The 21,479-nt window shown below is 34.0% G+C and overlaps 1 protein-coding gene across 3 annotated transcripts in view; it reads left to right on the plus strand.

The window, feature by feature from the left end:
* The window catches only part of CACNA1E (calcium voltage-gated channel subunit alpha1 E), a 616,215-nt gene that overhangs the window by 556,896 nt on the left and 37,840 nt on the right, over positions 1 to 21,479 (plus strand). For all 3 annotated transcript variants that reach the window (XM_074308523.1, XM_074308524.1, XM_074308525.1), the window contains 8 exons: positions 1,189 to 1,349; positions 2,714 to 2,851; positions 5,097 to 5,298; positions 5,903 to 6,067; positions 7,048 to 7,158; positions 13,118 to 13,201; positions 16,098 to 16,223; positions 19,950 to 20,015. In XM_074308523.1, the coding sequence (XP_074164624.1) occupies positions 1,189 to 1,349; positions 2,714 to 2,851; positions 5,097 to 5,298; positions 5,903 to 6,067; positions 7,048 to 7,158; positions 13,118 to 13,201; positions 16,098 to 16,223; positions 19,950 to 20,015 (1,053 nt within the window). The remainder of the gene's footprint in view (positions 1 to 1,188; positions 1,350 to 2,713; positions 2,852 to 5,096; positions 5,299 to 5,902; positions 6,068 to 7,047; positions 7,159 to 13,117; positions 13,202 to 16,097; positions 16,224 to 19,949; positions 20,016 to 21,479) is intronic.

Raw genomic sequence — 21,479 nt, forward strand, 5'->3', positions numbered from 1 at the left:
TAAGGAATAGAATGAAGGACTTGGAGTCAAGAGATCAAATCCTGTTTCATATACTTGTTATTTCACTCATGTCCAATGCTTTGTGATGCCATTTGAGATTTTCTAGGCAAAAATTCTAGGGTGGTTTGACATTTCCTTCTCCAGGTCACTTTACAAATAAGAAAGGGAGGCAAATAGGGTTAAGTGACTTAGCCAGATTCACATAGCTTGTAAATATAAGGCCTGATTTGATCTCATGAAGGTGTCTTTCTGCTTTTTGATACTCTATCCATTGTGTTACTTAGCTGCCTCATATACTTATTAGCTATGTAACTCTAGGCAAATAACTTAACCTCTCTCAGGCTCAATTAATTAGTTCGTAAAGAGGAGTAATAAAAGCACCTGCTCAAAAATTATGAATATTGAATGATTTAATATTCAAAGCATTTTATAAACTTTAAAATACTTTATAAATATTAGTTATTATTATTGAGCATAGTAAAGACCTGGACATGTTTGTAAGCAGCAGGGAAGGAAACAGAAGATAAATGTTGATAAGAGAAAAAGGAGAGAAAAGGATTATAATAACAGTCTGTGAAAAGAAAACAATCTTTCAATTTTAACATTCTACATTTGATAGATGTTCATATTTACAGGCCTGGAGCTCATTTTCCCTATCTGTAAAACTAGAGGATTGGCCTAGATGATTTTTAAGATTTTTCTCAGTTCTACCCTTCTACAATTAGGTTTCTGTGCTTCTTACCAAAGCTGAATTCCCCACAAAGAGAATTTAGAAGAGAATTTCATAAAGGAACATGCTTGGATGGAAAAATTTTGAATTCCTTGGCTCTCCTGTATACCTCTTGATCTTTTTTGCTTTGGTCTGTCTTACATAGAAAAGAATCTGTCTCCTTTCTCTAATGAGGAGTCTTTTCATTTTTGTCCAGCAAAGACATCTTTTGTCCCTATGGTGTCCTTTGATTAGAAAAAAGGGTTCTCCTCATTTAGTCACTCTGGGTTGTAGATAATGTGCTGAAGCTTTATTTTATCTTTTGAGTGATGGTAGGGAATCTTAAAAACTAAAAGTGAAAGTTTACAGGCTTTTCCATGCATATTAACTCCCGTAGCTACTGATGGTTTATGTGGAAAAAAGTCTGAATTCTCCAGTACCTCCCAAATTCACTGGCTGATGTTTGCTTCTTTCCATAGGCTGTCTTTGACTGTGTAGTGACCTCCCTGAAGAATGTATTCAACATACTCATTGTCTACAAGCTCTTCATGTTCATCTTTGCCGTCATTGCAGTTCAACTCTTCAAGGGAAAATTCTTTTATTGCACAGATAGCTCCAAAGACACAGAAAAGGAATGCATGTAGGTGCTGCAGATGAGTATGAAATCTTAGCCTCTTTCTGAGAAAATATGTCCTATTGAGTCCCAGGATGGTAGAATCAGTGCCTGAAAGATTTAGATGGGGATCTTTAGTATAGCTCATCCTTGGTTATGAATTACCGTCTTTTCAAATTTCAAGAGTCACTTGTATGTGTAACTCTCACACAATAGGACCTCAAAATCACCAACTATGCATAAAATTATCTAACAAAATATGAATCACATTCTCTTTGTCAGGTACAATGTTAAGGCAAAAACAAAAAGATAAGTCCCTTTTGAAGAAAAATCAATACTTTTTTTTTAATCGATGGATACCCCATTCAGCACAAAAATCTATTCTTTCCACTGGAAAAAGGTATAGTCTATCCTGGGATATATATAGGGAGAACTGTTTCCTTCTCTTTCATGCCAAATCCAAGGTTGCATTCTCTTCCTCTCTACTCCTTGTAGATTTCCTAGGAATTCTCAGTTGTTGCTTCTAACAATAGAGTAATCTTACCTCTGATTCATCATTCAGAAGCCATTTCCATCAATCCATGATATTAGGCTGTATTTATGCAAAGTGGTCTACTTTAAATTGTCTGGAAATAAGGAAGGACATCATCTCCTTTTGGAAGGGAAAATGGAAGTGTACTAATTATCCTATAAGTGTATTAATTGACTTGAGGGTAGTTATTAGCTCAATTAAATCCAGTTCAACTCACCAAGTATTAAGCCCTCCTCCATGTGCTAACCATTAGGTATATAAAGATAAAAATGAAAATATTCCCTCCATCAAGCAGCTTATATTCTAATAGGAGAAAAAAAATTTCAGTGCACAAATAAGCAAATACAAAACATTTCCAGAGTAAAAAGAAAGTAATTTGGAAGGAAATTTTAACAATTGAGGGGACCAATAAATGCTTCATATAAGTGGTAGCTCTGGAGATGAGCTTGCCTAAAATGAAGTTTGTGATTTCAAGGGAAGAATGTGAGAAGAAAGAACAATCTTAACATTGTTTCATCCTTTTCTAGAACCAGATATTGTGCCAAATAGATAAATGTGTGATTTTTTTAACCTACCCATTCTCTTCCTTCTTTCATATTTTTCCCTCCTCTAATCCCTAAAATATCTCTCCCTGTGCCTGTGTTTTTTCTCTTTTCCAGCTGCCTCCATTTCTATTACTAGGGGAAAAGAATAAGTGGCAATATAAGTCACAAATGTAAAGTCATTCTCTAAATCCACCATTACTGTTCCTTCCCCCTAGCATCAGCATATCATTGCCCAGCAGAACAGAATATTTCCTCTTTGCACTATAAACTATGGTGAAGAGATCTTGTTTTTGCTTTTTTTTCTGCTTTTGCAGAGGCAACTATGTGGATCATGAAAAAAACAAGATGGAGGTAAAGGGTCGGGAATGGAAACGTCATGAGTTCCACTATGACAACATCATTTGGGCCCTCTTGACCCTTTTCACTGTGTCCACAGGGGAGGGTTGGCCACAGTAAGTACTGGAGCCTTCCTTTCTGTTAATGAACCCAAAGTGAAACTTTATGTTTGCTTTGAAAAGGTGATTCAAGTTGAACAGAATTGATTCTGCCATTATTCAAGGGGAAGTAAGTGGTTCTTATTGAGCAGCAGGTGAACAGAAACATGGTCACATAGAATCTTTTTAGGCAAAAATTGAAAAGATAATAAGGCAAGAAAAGTATTTGAGAAAAGAGGCTCTAGCCAATTAGTACAGGGTTCAAGAGGCACTTGTAGAACAAAGCACTTCAATTTTTTTTCACTTAATAATATTATATTTTTTCCAATTACATGTAAAGATAATTTAGGGCATTTACTTTGGAAAGAGTTTGAGTTCCAAATTTTTTTCCCTTCTTTTCTTCCTTCTCCCTCCCCAAAGCAGTAATCTTTATAGATTATACATGTATAATCATTTTGAATACATTTCCCTATTAGTCATGTTGTGAAAGAAAAATCAAAACAAAAGGGGAAAAACACAAGAAAGCAAAAACAAACAAAAAAGCAGTGAAAATAATATGCTTTAATTTGCATTCAGTCTTCATAGTTCTTTCTCTGAATGCAGATAACACTTTCCATCTAAGTCTATTGGAACTGTATTGCTGGAAAGAACTAAGTTCATCATAATTGATCATCACACAATCAAGGAAAGAATTTTTGAATACTACACCCCCATACAACCACACACACACACACACACACACACACACACACACACACACACACACACATTTTAGGAGGACAAGGGCTATTGAATCCACTAGGAGTTCCTCAAACAACTTCACTTCCTGGACAGGGATTCTATCTGGTAGCTTCAGAAGTCCCATAACTTATTCTGCTATTTCCCAATTGATGGGCACTCCCTCAATTTCCAATTCTTAGCCATCACAAAAAGAGATACTCCAAACATTTTTGCACATGTAGGTCATTTTCCTTCTTTTTTTTTTTTTTAAATATTCTCTTTGTGATAGATTCATGTCTATAGTAATGTTGCTTTTTTATTCCCAGTCTTAAAGTTACCTTGGGAATAAAGGAATGTCCATCAATTGGGAAATGGCAGAATAAATTGTGGTATATGAATGTAATGGAATATTATTGTTCTATAAGAAATGATAAGCAGGTTGATTTCAGAAAAGCCTAGAAAGAATTGCATGAACTGATGCTGAGTGAAGTGAGCAGAAGCAGGAAAATATTGTACAGCAATTGTACAACAGCAAGATTTTGTGATGCTCAACTACGATAGACTTAGCTGCTTTCAGCACTTCAGTCATACAAGTCAATTCCAAAAATTTTTGAATGGAAAATGTCATACATATCCAGCAAGAGACTGAATGCAGGTCAAGGCATGCTTATTTTCACTTTTTTTGTTTTCTTTCTCATGGTTTTTCCCTTTTGTTCTGATTTTTCTTCCCCAACCTGATCCATACGGAAATACATTAAAAATTGATGCACATGTATAACCCCCCCCAAAAAAGTGAACAAAACAATTATAAACCTAGAGAAAGTGTCTCTCATCTTGACTCTTATGAGTAAGACTTGTTTCCTTACTTCCAGTTAACCACATCTGTTGCTGACCATGTAGATATCCCCAAGGTACTCCTATTTGCGTAGTCGCAAACCCAACTCATTTACAAAGAAGTAACTGAAATCTTGAAGTCTGCATTTGCAAACCTAAAGTATAGAACTAAACAACACTATTATATTCTTAGAGTTCAATACAAAATGAAATAGTTTGCCTTTTGTATTGAATCAGGATGGTTATAGACATCAGAAACTGATACAATATGTCTTCATTCAGAAAGAAAAGTATAGCAAAGAAAGTAGACTCAAAACACAGAGCCCAGTCACATGCCAAAGCTTTTATCATTAAACTCATGATATGGGATCATGTGAAGAATGGCACATTTAAAATAAAAAAAAAAATCTAGTTTCAGATTCTAACATCATCATTTACTAACCATTAATTAACACAGCATTGTTTCACCCTATTTTAAGACTAGATCTTTTACCAAATAGTTAAATGTGTTCTATTTCTTGAGTCTTCCCCATTCTCCTATTTCTTTCTTTCATATTTTAAGAGGACAAGGGCTACATTTGTTTCCTTATATCACAAATGGGGACAATAACAACGGCAAAGGGCTGTGAGGAAAATGTTTTGTAAGCTTTAAAAAATTAAAGAAATGTTTATTTTTATCTTTTCTTTCTCTATTCCCTGTGCACCCTAGAGTTTTGCAACATTCTGTGGATGTGACTGAGGAAGACCGGGGCCCAAGCCGCAGCAATCGCATGGAAATGTCAATTTTTTATGTGGTTTACTTCGTGGTCTTCCCCTTCTTTTTTGTCAATATCTTTGTTGCCCTCATCATCATTACCTTCCAGGAGCAAGGGGACAAGATGATGGAAGAGTGTAGCTTGGAAAAAAATGAGGTAACATAGGTCTGGTGGTTAGAAGACTCTGGAAAGAATTTGTTAGCCAAAAACATTCAGGCAAAAAAAAATCTAATCATCTGCCCATGATCTCATGATAGATTAGAATAAATAACAGTAGACATAATTCATATTTTTTAAGACTTTAAAAGATTTAAAATAGTGGATAGTTCAGAAAATTATACTATTCTTATTAATAGTTCATGTTATTTAGTGCTTTAAGACAAAGAGCTTTGCATACAGCATATGCTTTGACCCTTCTAATAACCCTGTGGTGATAGGTATAATTATAGTCTCCATGTTACAGATGAAAAAAACTGAGTTTGAGACATGTTACTCATACAAGATCATGTAGCTAGCATGTGTTAGTTCCAGGAATTATTCAATACTTAAGCACCTCACATGACATATCATATGAAAGTTCAGGCTTCCTTTCTATAGCTCTATTTGGTCTCTTACTAATTTTGTCTTAGTCATTTCCACAAATACATTATAATTGTCCTCATCACAGTAGCCTCAGCTTCAGGAAAACAAAGCTAAGGAGCCTGGTTTAGGGTATTTGAGCTTATACTAACAGTTGTTTTTTTTTTATTTTTTTTTCCAGAGGGCATGCATTGACTTTGCCATCAGTGCTAAACCTCTCACCCGCTACATGCCCCAGAACCGGCATACCTTTCAGTACCGTGTTTGGCATTTTGTGGTATCCCCATCCTTCGAATACACCATCATGGCCATGATTGCCTTGAACACTGTGGTGCTGATGATGAAGGTGAGAGAACTATAAGACCCAGGAGCATTGAAATTTCTGGGGCTTAGACTTTTAAGGCACACTATTTTATATTAGCCCAGACATTGGAAAATATGCTTCCTTAGTGCTATGTTGTCCGCTGATCCAGTGGTCAACCTTTGGGTCTCTTGGAATCTACTCAGCCAAACTTCAAGTATGAAGGTGACAGTATAATAGACCCAAATCTATCAGAAAGATGGGAAGAAGAACAAGTAACATACAAAGTATACACTCTTTGAAATTTAAGGAGTGGCTTAGAAATGGAAAAGAAGCAATTCCCATTTAATGCTATATATCTCGTCATATGAGAACTGCAATTTCATCTCTGGAGAATGCCATATTTAATATTCAAATTAGAATTTAAATTCCCATCTTGTATACTTCATTTCATTTTGAATAAACCATAGACAAACAGTACTTTTGACAATTCCTAAGACTTTGCATAGGACATGGTATCAGGCTATACTTATGATATAGAACATTCAGCTAGTGAACAAAATTTATTAAGTAAACATCTCCTATGTGCTAAGAAAGGTAAAAGAAAGTTCCTGTCCTTAAGGAGCTTATAATCTAATAGGAGAGACAACATGTAAACAATTACATATAAATAAAATTTTGTATAGGATAAATAGCAGATAATCAACAGAAGGAAGGTATTAACTTTAAATGGGGATTAGAAAAGACTTTCAATACAAGGAAAATCAGGGAAGACTTGAAGGAAATCAAGGAAGTGAGGAAGTGGGAGAAAATTCCAGGTATGGGGGACAGTCAATGAAAAATGATCAGAATAGGAGATAGAGTGTCACATGAGAACCATTTATTCTTTGATAGTTAAAAGGCTTCATTATGGAAATGAGACATAGTTAGTCTTGATCAACAGGTAGTATTCTTCTCTCCATATTGTCTTGACTCTCTCCCCCTATTTCTCTCTTCTTGTGTGTATGTGTGTGTCTTTCTAACAGTACTACTCTGCTCCCTGTACCTATGAACTGGCACTGAAGTATCTGAATATAGCTTTTACCATCGTGTTCTCCCTGGAATGCATCCTCAAGATCATTGCTTTCGGCTTCTTGGTATGTCTGGGGGATTTTATTCCCAGAATTAAAGCTGTCCTTTTAGTGTCCTCTGGTGCATTACTGACATTTGATTTTGGTATTAGTGCTTTTTCAGGAAGAGATACACATTTGCACATCTAAGCACAAACTGGTTTTATTGCTCTAAAAACAGTTAGGGTCAAGGAAAAAGATCATTCGGACATGAGAGTAAAAAGCCTAAGTTCTTAGTCTCTTCAATAACCAGTGATCTTTCCAGTCCATGCTAATTATTTTCTGAAAGCAAAAGAACACTGACCATTGCTTTTATCTTAAACAGTGGCTTATATGGAAGAGGAATCAGAGAGAAATGGGAATTATGTGAACAGAATTTAGACCTCCTGTCTATGCATTGAAACTAAGATTGCACTTTCAAATTGCAAATTTTCATCAGAGTTTTCCAACCAAGGGAGAAATGTGAATATTACTGTACTTTTGTCCAGGAACTCCTCAAGTGATAATTTTTAAGAGTAGATAAATAAAATCACAATGTTTAAAAGTTAAAAATAATCTCAAAGGTAATCTAATTCAATCCTTTTATTTCATATGTAAAACATTTAAGGTCTATTACAGTTTTAAATTGATCTCAAAGTCACATGAAAGCAAATCTCCTAGTTCCTATGGAATTTGTGTGGTGCATTTCATGGATAGGATGGGGGGGAAGGTGAGAAGATAGCATGTTTTTGTCCAAATTCTCTTTTTATATCTTGTCAATTATTAATTATATTTTTGAAAATACTGTCTTCTGCAATTCATATACTCTCCAAAGCATCCGAAAGATCTAGACATTTGCCTGAGGGTGCTCTAAGCACTATGGAACAGACTTCTTTCTCCCTCTTACTGGCAACAGGACTTGCAGTAGGTGCGCTAGAACTAGCATGTTGGGAGATTATTCAGATACAGACAAGCGCACTTGGCAGCCATTTCACACTTATTTGGGGGTGTGAACTACAATTTTAAATTACATGTGTATGCCTTTCCCTGTAAGAAGAAAAATATTATTCATTATTTGAATATGTGTTTGGCTGTTAGTAGCTCCAACTTGGCTCCAGACTATGTTTTGGTAATTGTTCCACAAAATGATTGTCATGCTTTCCTTTGTTTTCCCAAATGGTCCTTTGTTTAAAAAATCATTAATTTGATAATTTGGGGTGGGGAATAGAGTGTTGCCCATGCAGCTGGTTGTGATGTTTTTCAATGGATTCCCTTAGAATGCTATGAGCATTTTGAGACTGGGGAAATGTAAAAGAGGATTGGGAGAATCTAACAACAAACATATGTTTACAGTGCAAACTAACCCTGCAGAGCTAAAAGAGATAGAGGATCTAAGATGTTCCTGACATTGATTTGTTTTAAGCCCCCTAATTACTCACTGAATTTTGTTGAATATATACTTATGGGCCTTGATCCCACCCTGAGCCTGCCTTCTTTTCCCAGCACTGCCCCTCATATCCTAAAGCTCTTATTCAAGGTCAAGAAGAATGTCCACATTTGTGAATTTTACAAAATGGAATTTTAGTGATCATTATTATTAGCATAGTCACCAATCTATGTTTCCTATAGTATGAGTCACTGAAGTATGATGAGGAACTGACTTCACATCCCAGACCTGTTTCTTTTTACCTGTTTGACCTTGAGCCAACCTCTCCATTACCCTAGACCTGTTTCCTCACCTTAAATATAGATCTATCTTCTCCATATTATCCCAAATGGGAACATTTGGGCCAAGGTAAAGGTTATGTGAACTATCCCAAGACTGAATACTTTAATGGTTCCTCATGAATTATAGAATAAAATATAAACTGCTCAGTTTTACACTGTAATTTCACATCATTCTCTTTCATTCATTATATCCCAGCCAAAACAGCCTACTTACTACATATAGCATAAACACAGCCTTCTCTTCCTTACCTTCTGTGCTTTAGTACAGACTGTCTTCTACACCTGCAAAGCTTTTCTTCCTCACCTCTGCTTCTTGAAGTCTGTAGCTCTATTCAAGTCTCAGCTCTTATCTGACACTTCTTGATCAATCATTTGATAAGTATTTACTAAATGCTTACTCTACTCTACCCTGATGATCCAAAGACAAGGGACCTTCTTCATCTTCAAGGAGCTCACATTCTATTATAGAAGAAAACATGTACATAAATAAGTTTATATGAAAATTTGCAAAAATAAAGACAATGCAGATTGATGGAAGGGGAGGAGGCTAGGTATTAGGATTGAAGTGGGAATAGAGTCTGGGAGAGTATCAAGAAAGGCTTCATGTCAAAAGTAGATTGTGAGGAGAATTTCTAAGGAAACATAAGAGCCAGAGATGAAATAGAAATGTCCTCCAGGCATGGGACATAATCAATACAAAGAACTAGAGATAGAAGATGGAATGTCATGTTGTGGCAGAGTGTGGGAAGGAGAGTATTGTATAATAAGACTGGAAAGGTAGGTTGGATGAAGGACATTAACAGACAAACGGCAGCTTGTATGAGATTCTAGAGTCAATAAAGAGCCAATACAAATGATTATATGAGTGAGTGAATGACATAGGTCAGATTTGTACTTCAGGAAAATCATTTTGGCACCCGTGGGGAAGAACAATTGAAAAAGGGAGATGCTACAGATAGGAAGAACAGTTTAGGAGACTTCTCTAAGTGTCAGAGGCAGTATTCTAACCTATATATTTTGCCTCCAGAGTCAGTATTTTTCCACTGGGCCAAACTGCCTCCCATGGGACACATCCTACCCTTTTCTGTGATAGCCAATCACAAAGAGAATTATCAAAGACAACCCCACCACCTAACACTCCACCCCTCCACCCTTCTGCTGCCACACTGTTCCCAATTTCCCACTTTCTCCCCCAAGTTTTAGCTTGGAGGCAATTACAACTGCAGTCTAGGTATCCATAGCAGCTGTTTAGGCTCCACTGGGGAAATTTCCCACCATGTGTTGAGTTTGAGATATATAAAGGATATACAGTTTGAGATATCCAGCGGGTATTTAGAGATAGGCCAATGGACCTCAGAAAAGAGCCTAAGGTTACATATACAAATTTGGGAATCATCTGATAATTAAGCCCATGGGCTCTGATGAAGTCAACAAATAACAAAATAGAGAGAGTAAAGATAAGAAGACTGAGAAAATGCCCCAGTTAGTGGGTATGATATGAACCCTGCAGAGGAGAACAAAGAGCAATGTCATCTAGAGAAAGAAGAGTGTCACAAAAATCCAGAAAGGAAAGGAAATATGATTGAGGATGTCCAATCATACAGAAAGATGAAGAATGAGGGCTGAAAGATCTGGTGACTGGCAAGTTAGCCTTTCTTAGGTATTTGCTATGGCTAGGTACTGAGTGAGCTATTTCAATTTAGTCATGATGCCAGAAATCAGATTATATGGGGTCAAAAGTGAGTGAGAGAAAAAAAAATGAAAGTAATATAGGCAGATAGCAAGTTGCAGAATGAGATATATTTTTGGACATGTACAAAATGAGAATTTGTTTTGTTTGACTATGCATATGTATGGCAATGTTTATTGAGGGTTTTGAGAAAAAAGAGAAAAATTCTAATCAACCAAAAGAAATAAAGGGAACTGGAATTTGGTTGAGAAAGTGAGGAGAAGTAAAAGGATGGTAGTAGTTTGTGTGGGTTGTAAGATCTGTTGCATAAAAAACTCAGCAGGGTTTCATTTTCTGGTATTAGGGCATAATTTTTTTTCAGCATCAAATTCACTTACTTTGATAGCTGCATTTTGGTAGCTACATTGATCAAACTAACAGAATAATTATTTATTATCAAACAATGATTATTTATAAGCCTGCCTTATCATCTAGAGCATATGAAAGAATTAATATTTTTGTGAAATGACTGGATATACTAATTTACTCCAATGTGTAGTCACTGTGTAAGCAATCTAAGTATATACTTTTATACATTTGCTTTAAAAAGAAGAAAAATAACTGCATTTTAAAAGAAACTCCTTCTGTGGAGGGAACATGTTGAATAGATATGATTTTGTTGCCCAAGATGATATAGTTCTATCATCCAAAAAAAACTCTTGTTTATTTTTAAAAAATTGAAAACAGAATCTTCTAACCTATTTACAAGATTGTTGATGGCATTTTAACCCATTTGTTTAAAAAGTAGAAATGTAATGTTTTCTGACTACTTTGCAAGAAAAACTATTTGATATAAGGAAAGAAGAAATTTACCTACTTGAATTTCAACGAAAACCTTTATATAATAGATAGAGGGGATTGAAAAAAGACTATAATTAATGAATAAGAGGAACTAATGATAAACTCCTTCTATTTGACTGTATTTTTGTGATATGTGTATTTCACCAATTATAGTCATTAAAACTAGACATTGAAATAAACTAAATTGAGCAGCATGCCAAAAGTATGCTATATACCTTTCACAGTGTTATACTAAGATTAAAAAATATACATATGAACCATTAACATGGCTAATATGGAAAAATGTTTTGCATTACTTCACTTTATAATGGATATCATATTGCTTGCTTTCTCAGTGGGTGGGAGAAGAGCTTGAAAGAAGGAAAGAATTTGAAACTGAAAATATATTTAAAGAAAAAAATAAAATAGTATAGCATATTTAATTGCATTATTTTCACTAGGATTCTCATTAAAATTTCTAGAAATAGCAAATGGAGTTTTGTACTTTTAATAAACAAAAAATTACAAAGTTTTTTATTTTATTACTGCTTATCTCTTTAACATTTTATGTTTTATAATTTTTTTAATTTTCTAATGTAAAGTATATATTAGAACGATAGTATTTAGACAAGATTTATAAAAAGATATAAAATATAGTAGCATTCTTAATAGTTTTTAATTGATAAGTATATAAATCAAATACTTTATGGAGGCCATTTGACCACAAGAGTTCTATAGATAGATTTCAGGGAGCTCATGAACTTCAGCTGGGGGAAAATTATATTTTTATTTTTAATAACCTTTGGTTTTCTTTATTATCCTTTGTATTTTAATTTTGTATCTTTTAAAATATGATCCTCAGAAAGGTTTCATTGGTCTACTTCACCAGATTGCCAAAGGTATCCAGGGCATAAAAAATGATTGAGAACCTTTGCCTTAGAGAATGGAGATAGAGGAATGTATTTTCCCTGAAGATTTCATTGTATAAATTAAATTACTCAAAAGATGAAAACCTACTAAATAGGTACCCCTATGAATAAAGGAAAAATGAAGGGGCTTGGTAGAATCTGACACAGGATTTGGCCTCAACATCTTCTTTTAGTTAAAAAAACAAAAACTTATTTAAGTACTAAGCCACATCACCCCTATTTATACACACTTTCTTTTCATGCAGGGAGTAGTTTAAGTACCTATCTTGTAAACCCCACCATGGCACAAGAGGAATTAGATCTGTTTTTGTTTCAGAGAATAAATCTGGAAAAAAAATGATCAAAAGTTGCAGAAGATCAAATTTCAGCTCAACATAAGGAAGAACTGAACAAATAGGACCCATAAAATGAACTGGCTGCCTCTAGAGGTGGAGGATTTCTCATTATTGGAAAACCTTAAGATGAGACTCAATGATCACTTATTGTCTTTTATGTAAAGGTACAGGTCAGACTAGATCTAAACTAGATCAGACTAGAAACTCTGAAGTCTCTGATATCCCTGAGTTTTCCATTTTTCATGGAACATTATAGTCATAAATCCCATTTCCAATACAAACACCATATAAACTATTCTGTGACAACTCCTCTCAAAAAATATTAGCTTCATTGAAAAATGACAAATTTTGAAGGCAGTAAAAGAGAAATGGGGCTTAAAATAATAAAATATAAGCAAAAGTTAGTATGTTTTATATCAACTAATATTATTTAATGCTAGATTACAAATTTGAAGATAAAGTATTTCATACTTTTATTTATTTCTTTGACCTTGGTCATCCTGTAGAATTATTTCCGAGACACCTGGAACATCTTTGATTTCATTACAGTCATTGGCAGCATCACAGAAATTATACTGACAGACAGCAAGGTGAGTATCCTGAGTCATATGTGTGTGTGTACACACACAAATACATATGTACACACATAAATATATAGACATATGCTTATAATGTGTTCACACATCCTATATTAACATTTATCCAATAAAACCTGGAAGTATTAATTTTTATTTAAACACTTGGACCATGCAATGCCATAGATCAATTTCCAACACTCATAGTGCCAATATACACTCATATTTTAGTAGATAGATGGGTGGTGGATAGAGTACTGAGCCTGGAGATGGAAAGACCCAAGTTCAAATTCAACCTCAGATGTTTACTAGCTGTATGACTCTTAGAAAGTCACTTAACTTCTCTTTCATGATTGTGAAATAGAGATAGTAGTAAAATGTACTTTCCAGGATCATTGTGAGAATCAAATTATGTAACATATAAAATATTTTGCAAATTGTCAAATGCTTAATATAGTGCCTGGTACATAGTAAGCACTATATAAATTTAGCTATTTTTTATTTTTATAATTATATTTATATTTTAAATGCCATTTACCTCAATTCTAAGCTGTCAGTTCTTCACATCCCTGAATGTTAGTCTATTCCTATAACAAGAAAGGCAGATGCATGATGTGGTATAAGCAATCTGGCATGTTAGATAGCACCAAATCAAGCAAGTACTTATAAAATCCCTGCAATGGACTTAGTATTATGTTTAGATGTACGAAGAGATTCAAAAGAGACAGAATATATTGAAAATAGCCTCACTAAGTATATGATCTAATAAAAAGACAACTAGGGAATAATACAAGATACTATTAATTGCATTAGAATGTTGTATTACTTTCTTGATGTACACAGATGACATCAAGTTCTATGGTTCTAGTGAAAAATATATATAAAAGCTCATGGAAACTTCCTTTAACGGTGTCAAAATGGCATTTGTACCCAATTTGCATATAATTCTTAATGCATAGAAATAAAAAAAATTGAAGGTCAAGTAAAACCGATGCATGAAAGTTATACTTAGAAATACTTTGGTCTTCTTCAGACAAGACATATTATGCCTGCAGTTATCAAGGAGAACACTAAGGTTGCGTATACTAAAACTTACTGGAATCTTGAAGTGAAAATTCAGTGGAAAGAATACATCTAAATCAGTGAGCAGCTTCAAAACTCCAGGTTTTAAAAATACTTTGGCAACATTAAGGTGAAGAATAGTACATTTAGAAAGTAATGAGAAAAAATTTATATAATATCAACAAAATGAAATTAATCATCCCAAAGTAGCATAAAAGACTAATATCCCTTTGTCAAAAAAAAGTGGAATACCATTGATTTAAGTATTCATAGCATGTGACAATAATGTAATGAATTTACAGAGATATTTCTTGAACAAACACCACTTCACAAGACAATGAAAAGGCTGTTAATAGATACTTGTCATTGCACTGTTCTTATTAAATGTAATCCATATTTATTTACCTCCAAGTGGAACTCATAAAAATGGCAAAGGTTCAAGCCTGAAATAAAAATACACTGAGTGGGCAGTATCCACATGAAAATAACCAATATACTTACCATAAAACATCAAGAAAATGTCATGTGGATTTTTTTAAGTGTTTCATGAGAACAATACAAATTAGCTGATTGCTATCAGAAATTATGAAAAATTACCTCTAAGAAAATAATATTTATTGATCAATATTGATTTTGAAAGGAAATTATAGAAATTATACAACATATTAGTTCAGCTTACAATAATGCTATTGTAGCTGTTTACTTGACTTCAGTTGTATACAGCTTTTTGCGATCTCCTTGAATTTTTTTTGACAAAGATGCTGGTGTGGTTTGCCATTTCCTTCTCCAGTTCACTTTACAGATAAGCAAACTGAGGCAAATAGGCTTATGAGACTTGCGAGCAATCATGTTTACAGCTAGTAATATATGAGGCCAGATTTGAATCCAGGTTTTCCTGACTTCAGGTCTGACTCTCTACCCAGAGTCGCTACCTAGCAAAACTTAGCTCCTCTCAAATACCATCAAGTGGCAAGAATTATATACTAAAAGATAGCTATACTTCATAAACTAACATGATAAGTCCTCATACAAATAAAAAGTCATAAATATCCTTGAGGATTCAGCAAATAACCTATATTGGAACTAAAAAACTGTTAAGTAAAACTATCCTTAATAGCCCTGATGTAACACTGACCAATAAAAATTTAAAACATTATTTTAATAGATGCCACTATGTTGAATACTCATAACCTATAATCTATGTGGAATGAAAAACTTTCAAAATATTGATATTAGCTAAAGAAATGAAAATTGTGTGAGAAGAAAATGAAGAATATATCCCTGTTGGGCTGCTTCTCAAGTTGTCCCACAGATACTTTCTATGAGCCTACAGAGGTGAATATTCAACCCAATATTTAAATTCAGTTATAAAAAGTAATTATTTTGTTCACCTACACAATAGTCCACTCTTGAGGCATAAAAGAATAATAATAGGATAGTGTTTTCTTGGAATTATTTCTCTTTGATTCTATAAAATGTAGACGAAGATAAGAATGATAATTAAAGAACATTTACATTATTATTTAAAGTTTTTGAAACCCTTTGTATATGTGCTATCTCATTTAAACTTCTCAACAATAATTGTGTGATAGGTACAATGGGTATTATTTTATTCATTTGCAGATAAACAAACTGAAGCTCAGAGAGGTTAAATGACTTGGCCATCATCACTATGCATCAGAGATAGGGATCAGGCATGGGGAAGATTGGAATCATTCCACTTTGCCTCATTGGCAGCTAGAAGTAGGATTTTCCTTGATTCTAGAATTAGTTTAGTGATATGAATATTGCACTTACTAATTTCTAAATAATCATCATGTCAATAACTATATTCAACTTTCTCCACCAGCTGGTGAATACCAGTGGCTTCAATATGAGCTTTCTAAAGCTCTTCCGAGCAGCCCGTCTTATCAAGCTCCTCCGACAGGGTTATACCATCCGTATTTTGCTATGGACTTTTGTTCAGTCTTTTAAGGTAAGAAACACTGGCTATCTCTTCAAATTGGAATGCTCATACAAACTGTGACTCAGGAGGCAGCATGGCAAAAAAAAAAAAAAAAAAAAAAAAAAAAAGGTAAAATTTGGTGTCTTTCGGTTTTACGTTCTTGTTCTTTAGTAATGTTTTTTCTCTTGTTTTGTCTTGCTTTGCTTTTTTCCCCTTTTACTTTGACGATGGTGGAATAGAATATTTGTTAAAAGTATGATATAAATTTAATATTTTTTTATTTTCATTGTTTACTCCTTTATTATCATTTATAACATTTGGCTATGCAAGAGATCAAGTCATCTCCATCAAATTGTAATCTCGTACTAAAAAACTTAATAAAATACAACTACTCTGGTGTGTCAATCTGGCCATTTTTGGTGAGGAAGGATGAAAAGTTAATTTTGTGCTAATTCAGATAATTTATTCCAAATAGCAATGAGGCAGTTGCATACATTTTAATAACAGACACCTGAAGCTGCCTTCTTTTACTATTTATAGTTTTTACTTCCCATGCCAGTCTTCAAAAAGCTTCATCTCTTGAATTTTGGCAAGATCACGTGAATCTCTTCATTTTCACTTGGTCTCCCCATTGTCATAATAACTGGAAGATTTCCCTGATTTTACTTGGCATCTGGATATCTTAGCATTATACAGGATATAGAACTCCATTATTATTATTATTTTTGCCGTAATAATGTACTCTGTCCTATTCAGACCATACTTAAAGTTATTGTATATAATAATAAATTATGTACATAATACATAACTTTTAAAAAGTGATACTACCAAAGGCAAACCAAAGGAGAGTTGCCAGATTGAAGAGATTACTTAAACCATGTCATATATGGATTGGTTGAAGGAATTACAAAGGTTTAGCCTAGAGAAGAAAATACTTGGATTGAAAGTGAAAGTAAAAAGGAGTAGTTGTAATAGATATCCTTGAATATTTAGAAGGTTGTTTTCTCCAAAAGGTATGTAACTGGTGGCTCAAGAGTCATTTGTATAAATTTCTTCTCACAGGTGGAGATTGAAAGGTGGTTCTTGTGCTCAGAGTTCAGTGCTCTATACCTACCTACCTGTGTGCAGGCAGATAGATCAAGCAGCAAAAAGAGTGCTTGGCCTTGAGTCAAGAAAATTCTTTTTCCTCGATTCAAATCTGGCCTCAGACACTTACTAACTGTATGATCTGGGAAAGTTGCTTAACTCCATTTGCCTCAATTTCCTCATCTGTAAAATGAACTTGAAAAGCACATAGCAAATTATTTCAGTATCTTTGCAAACAAAACAAAACAAACAAACAAAAAAAACAACCCACAAATAGGATCACAAAGAGTCAAGCCTGACTAAAAACAATTGAACAACAACTGCATGTATAGTAGAGTTGATGAGAGCTTGAGAGAACAGAATTCTGATCTTTTGGTTATACAAGTAATCTTTTAATGCAGAGGTCACATAGAGGGCTGAATAATTAATTAATTAATTTGAAGAAAGGCAGATTTTAATTCAACAAACAGAAAAAGTTCCTATCAATTAAAAATGTAAATGGGGAGGCTGCTTGAAGAGGTGAATAGAAATTGGATAGCCAATTTGGGATGTTGCAGATATAATTCATATCTAAACTGCATATTAAACTAGATAACTTTTGGTGCTCCCAATTTGGCAATACTACAAATGTCCAATCTGATATTTTAGATCAGAAAAAAACCAAGTTTTTTTTTTCAAGTGAATTCAAAAAAGTACGTGTTTGCATCATGTTCTCAGAAAATAAAAACAAAACAAAACATGGGATACATAAGGAAATAGTATTACACTGAAAAAAAGCAAAGAGTTCAGTAATACTAATAAATACACATCATCCAAAAGCAAAAAGAAAAAAAATTATCTAAAATGAGGAAGACAAAAACAACCTTGTAACAGTAATATAATAGTGACTAGAGAGTTAAAAAAAAAAATTCTTACAGAGGACTAACATTCAGTTTATTTTGAATAAAAGGTGTATTTTCAAGCAAAAATCTAGAGAAACCTGAGCAATTGACTTTCTTCTACTTTACCTTTCCTATTTGGATAGGCAAACCAAACTCCTCTGACTGATTACAGATGTTTTTAGGAGGTTCTGCAATATTCTAGAACTTGATATAGTCAGCTTGATATAATATCAGCTACTAACAGGAGAATCTAGAGTATTTCACTATTGGGAAGAACACCTCTTCAATTTGGCTCTTAATTGTATCTCCTCCATTCAAATAATTTGACCAGTGGAATAGATTAGGTATTGCACATAGTAGCAAGGGAACATAGTACCATAATGTTTCAGAACTCCAAAGGCCTCACCTACTGGGGCAGAGATTTTCTATTCTACAAAAACTACCAGAAAAAGTTGAAAGTTTGGAAGAAACTGTATAAAGCAACATTTCATGCTGCATACAATAATGAATTTCAAATGGATATGTGACATAGCTATCATATCATAAATGGACAAATCATTTAACCCTATTTACCTCAGTTTCCTCATCTATAAAATTTCCATAAGGAAATGACAAACCACTTCAGTATCTTTGCCAAAAAAATGAGGTCACAAAGTGTTGGACCCACCTGAAAAATGATTCAACAACAACATAACTTCTAGTGTCCTTTATTCTAACTGCCCTATTCCCAAACCAGTCATTTGTGAATCTCACTGCCTTTACTCTTCCTCACCTTTTACTTGTAGACTATTTGTTCCTCAGAAGCAATAGAAAGCCACCCACAATTTTAGCTAGAGGTAGCTAAATGGCACAGTGACTAGACTATTTGACTTAAATTCAGGAAGATGAGTCAAAACCAACTTTAGACATTTACTAGCTATGTAACCCTGGGAAAGTCAATAATTTCTGTCTGCTTCAATCTTTTAAATCTATAAAATGAAGCTAATAGCACCTTCTTACCAGGGTTGTGGGTCTCAAAGTAGATACTTGTGAAGTTCTTGGCCAACTTTAAAGAAATATATAAATACAAGCTGCTTTTGGCTTTCTCTTGGATGGAAGAGAATTTGATTCATTCAGAAGCACAACACAGTTTTGCACTACACAGAATTCTGTGCTATGGAATTTATAGCAAGGTTTGATGATGGTTGATGGTAAATAATCCTTTTAGGAAATAGATTTGGAATAGTGACAAAACTAAATCTCAGGAATTCTCGATCAGACAATGATGCAAAACCAGTGCAGGCCTGAAATTGCTGAAGGATGAAAGAATTTTATGGGATTTGACTTGCAAATACCTACAATCACTGTTTCATTTTGCTTCTAGTTCTCACTAAAAAAGTTATTCTTTGGAGAGAGTCCCAGACCAAAAAAAAAAAAAAAAAAAAGATTTGGAAGCCAAGAGCAGATGTTTGGTGTGAGATTTGTATAACAATACTTGGAATGTAACTGTCCATACACAATAAGTACTCATACTTCCTCATTGCTCATAGAGGTGTGAACAGTGGAAGTCTTTCCTATGAGTTGGTCAATTAGAATTATGGAAAACTTGGCACAGAACAACCTCTCCATCTGTGTGGTGATTTGGACATTGAAAGAATTATGAAACCATACATCTAAAAAGTACCATAGAAGACAGTGTTTTTTACCTTTAAAATAAGCAAGGAGTCAGGTACAATCAGCTGCTTCAGCATATGATAGTGAAAAGTACGACCTCTTAAATTAATAATCATTACCTCTCTTTTTATTACAGGCCCTCCCCTATGTCTGTCTATTGATTGCCATGCTTTTTTTCATTTATGCCATTATTGGAATGCAGGTAAGCAGGTATTTCTTTGGACTAGTTATTAAGGGAGAAATAATAGAAGACTGCTCTCCTTAAAAGGAAAGCTACTTAGTGGGCAAAGCATTCATGGATAGATAATAGATCAAGTCAAAGAACTCTGGTGCTTATAAATGATATGAAAAAGCCCAGTTATACTTCATCCTTAGGAATCTCCCAATTCTGAAACTTCATGCCAAGTCATAAGAAACAACATATCCCAACATGTCATTCTTGGGATATATGTTTACCATTTTAAATAGAGCACAATCAATTTAACATTAAATTGAGAGCAGAAACAAAAAATGTGTATCATTGGTTTTTAGCCCAAACAAACTCCTAGTATAATTAAATTTAATTTGATAAATATTTATGACTATATACAAGATGCTGTGCAAGACATTGGGAATACAGAGGGAAAAAAAAAACTGGTTCTGTCTTCAAGGATCTTATAGTCTCCTAGGGCTAACATGTACCTAATTATATAGAAGTGTGTATAAAATAATAAAAAGTAATTTCAAGAATGAGAGAACACTAACAACTATGAAGATAGTAAACTAGAGCTGTTATATGAAATAAGCATTCCATGAAGGGAAAGTGAGGATGAACCAACCATCTCTGCAAAGGCACAAAAGTAGAATATAGCATCTTGTATACTGCCAATAGCTAGGAGGCAACTTAACTGAAATGGCAAGGACATGAAAGGGAATAATATGAAATAAGATAAGAAAACTAGGTGGGATGTAGTTATAGAAGGTTTTGAATGTCAAATTTACCTTATATGGAATAGACAACCTCTAAAGATTTGGCTGGTGAAGTAACACATTCATTTGTCAGGGATCTGACCAGGAGGTCAAGTATGAATCTATAGTAATAACCAAGATTAGGATATTTTGGGACTCCGTTTGGTGTTTGATGAAAGGTGTATTCACAATTTGAAGCTAATTCTGACAGTTAGATCATGATATGCTAAATTAATCTCCTAGACTTCGTAAGATTAAAGATTAAAGAAATTATTTAAACAAACCTCCTTATTTTATATATGAGAACACTGAAATCAGAGTAGAAAAATGTTTTGCCCAACATCACAAATGAGTGAGTAGTATAGGTAGACTTTGATCGACACTTTTTAATCCACCATTCATTCTACTTCACCATGAAAGTCTCCCCAGTTTAGGAATTTCAGCTTCCACTTTTTGATGTATGGTATATTGGACAGTTTCTGATTTCCAATCCCTTCTCATTTCCGAATTGAAAAGACAACAGTCAGAATTTGAACTTGGATGTTTGTTGGAGTACTGATTGGAGGATTAAAATAAATTTCTTCCAGCACACTAGACCTTGCTGCTAATGAACATCACCTGGTCTAGACTCTTAGACTATAGATATCTCTGATTAGGCCCAGCTTGTTGGATTCTAAGGGCATCATAATTGTTTCAGTTGAGGTGACTCTTTGAAGCA

Source organism: Sminthopsis crassicaudata, chromosome 4, assembly GCF_048593235.1.
Source record: "Sminthopsis crassicaudata isolate SCR6 chromosome 4, ASM4859323v1, whole genome shotgun sequence".
Lineage (NCBI taxonomy): Eukaryota > Metazoa > Chordata > Mammalia > Dasyuromorphia > Dasyuridae > Sminthopsis > Sminthopsis crassicaudata.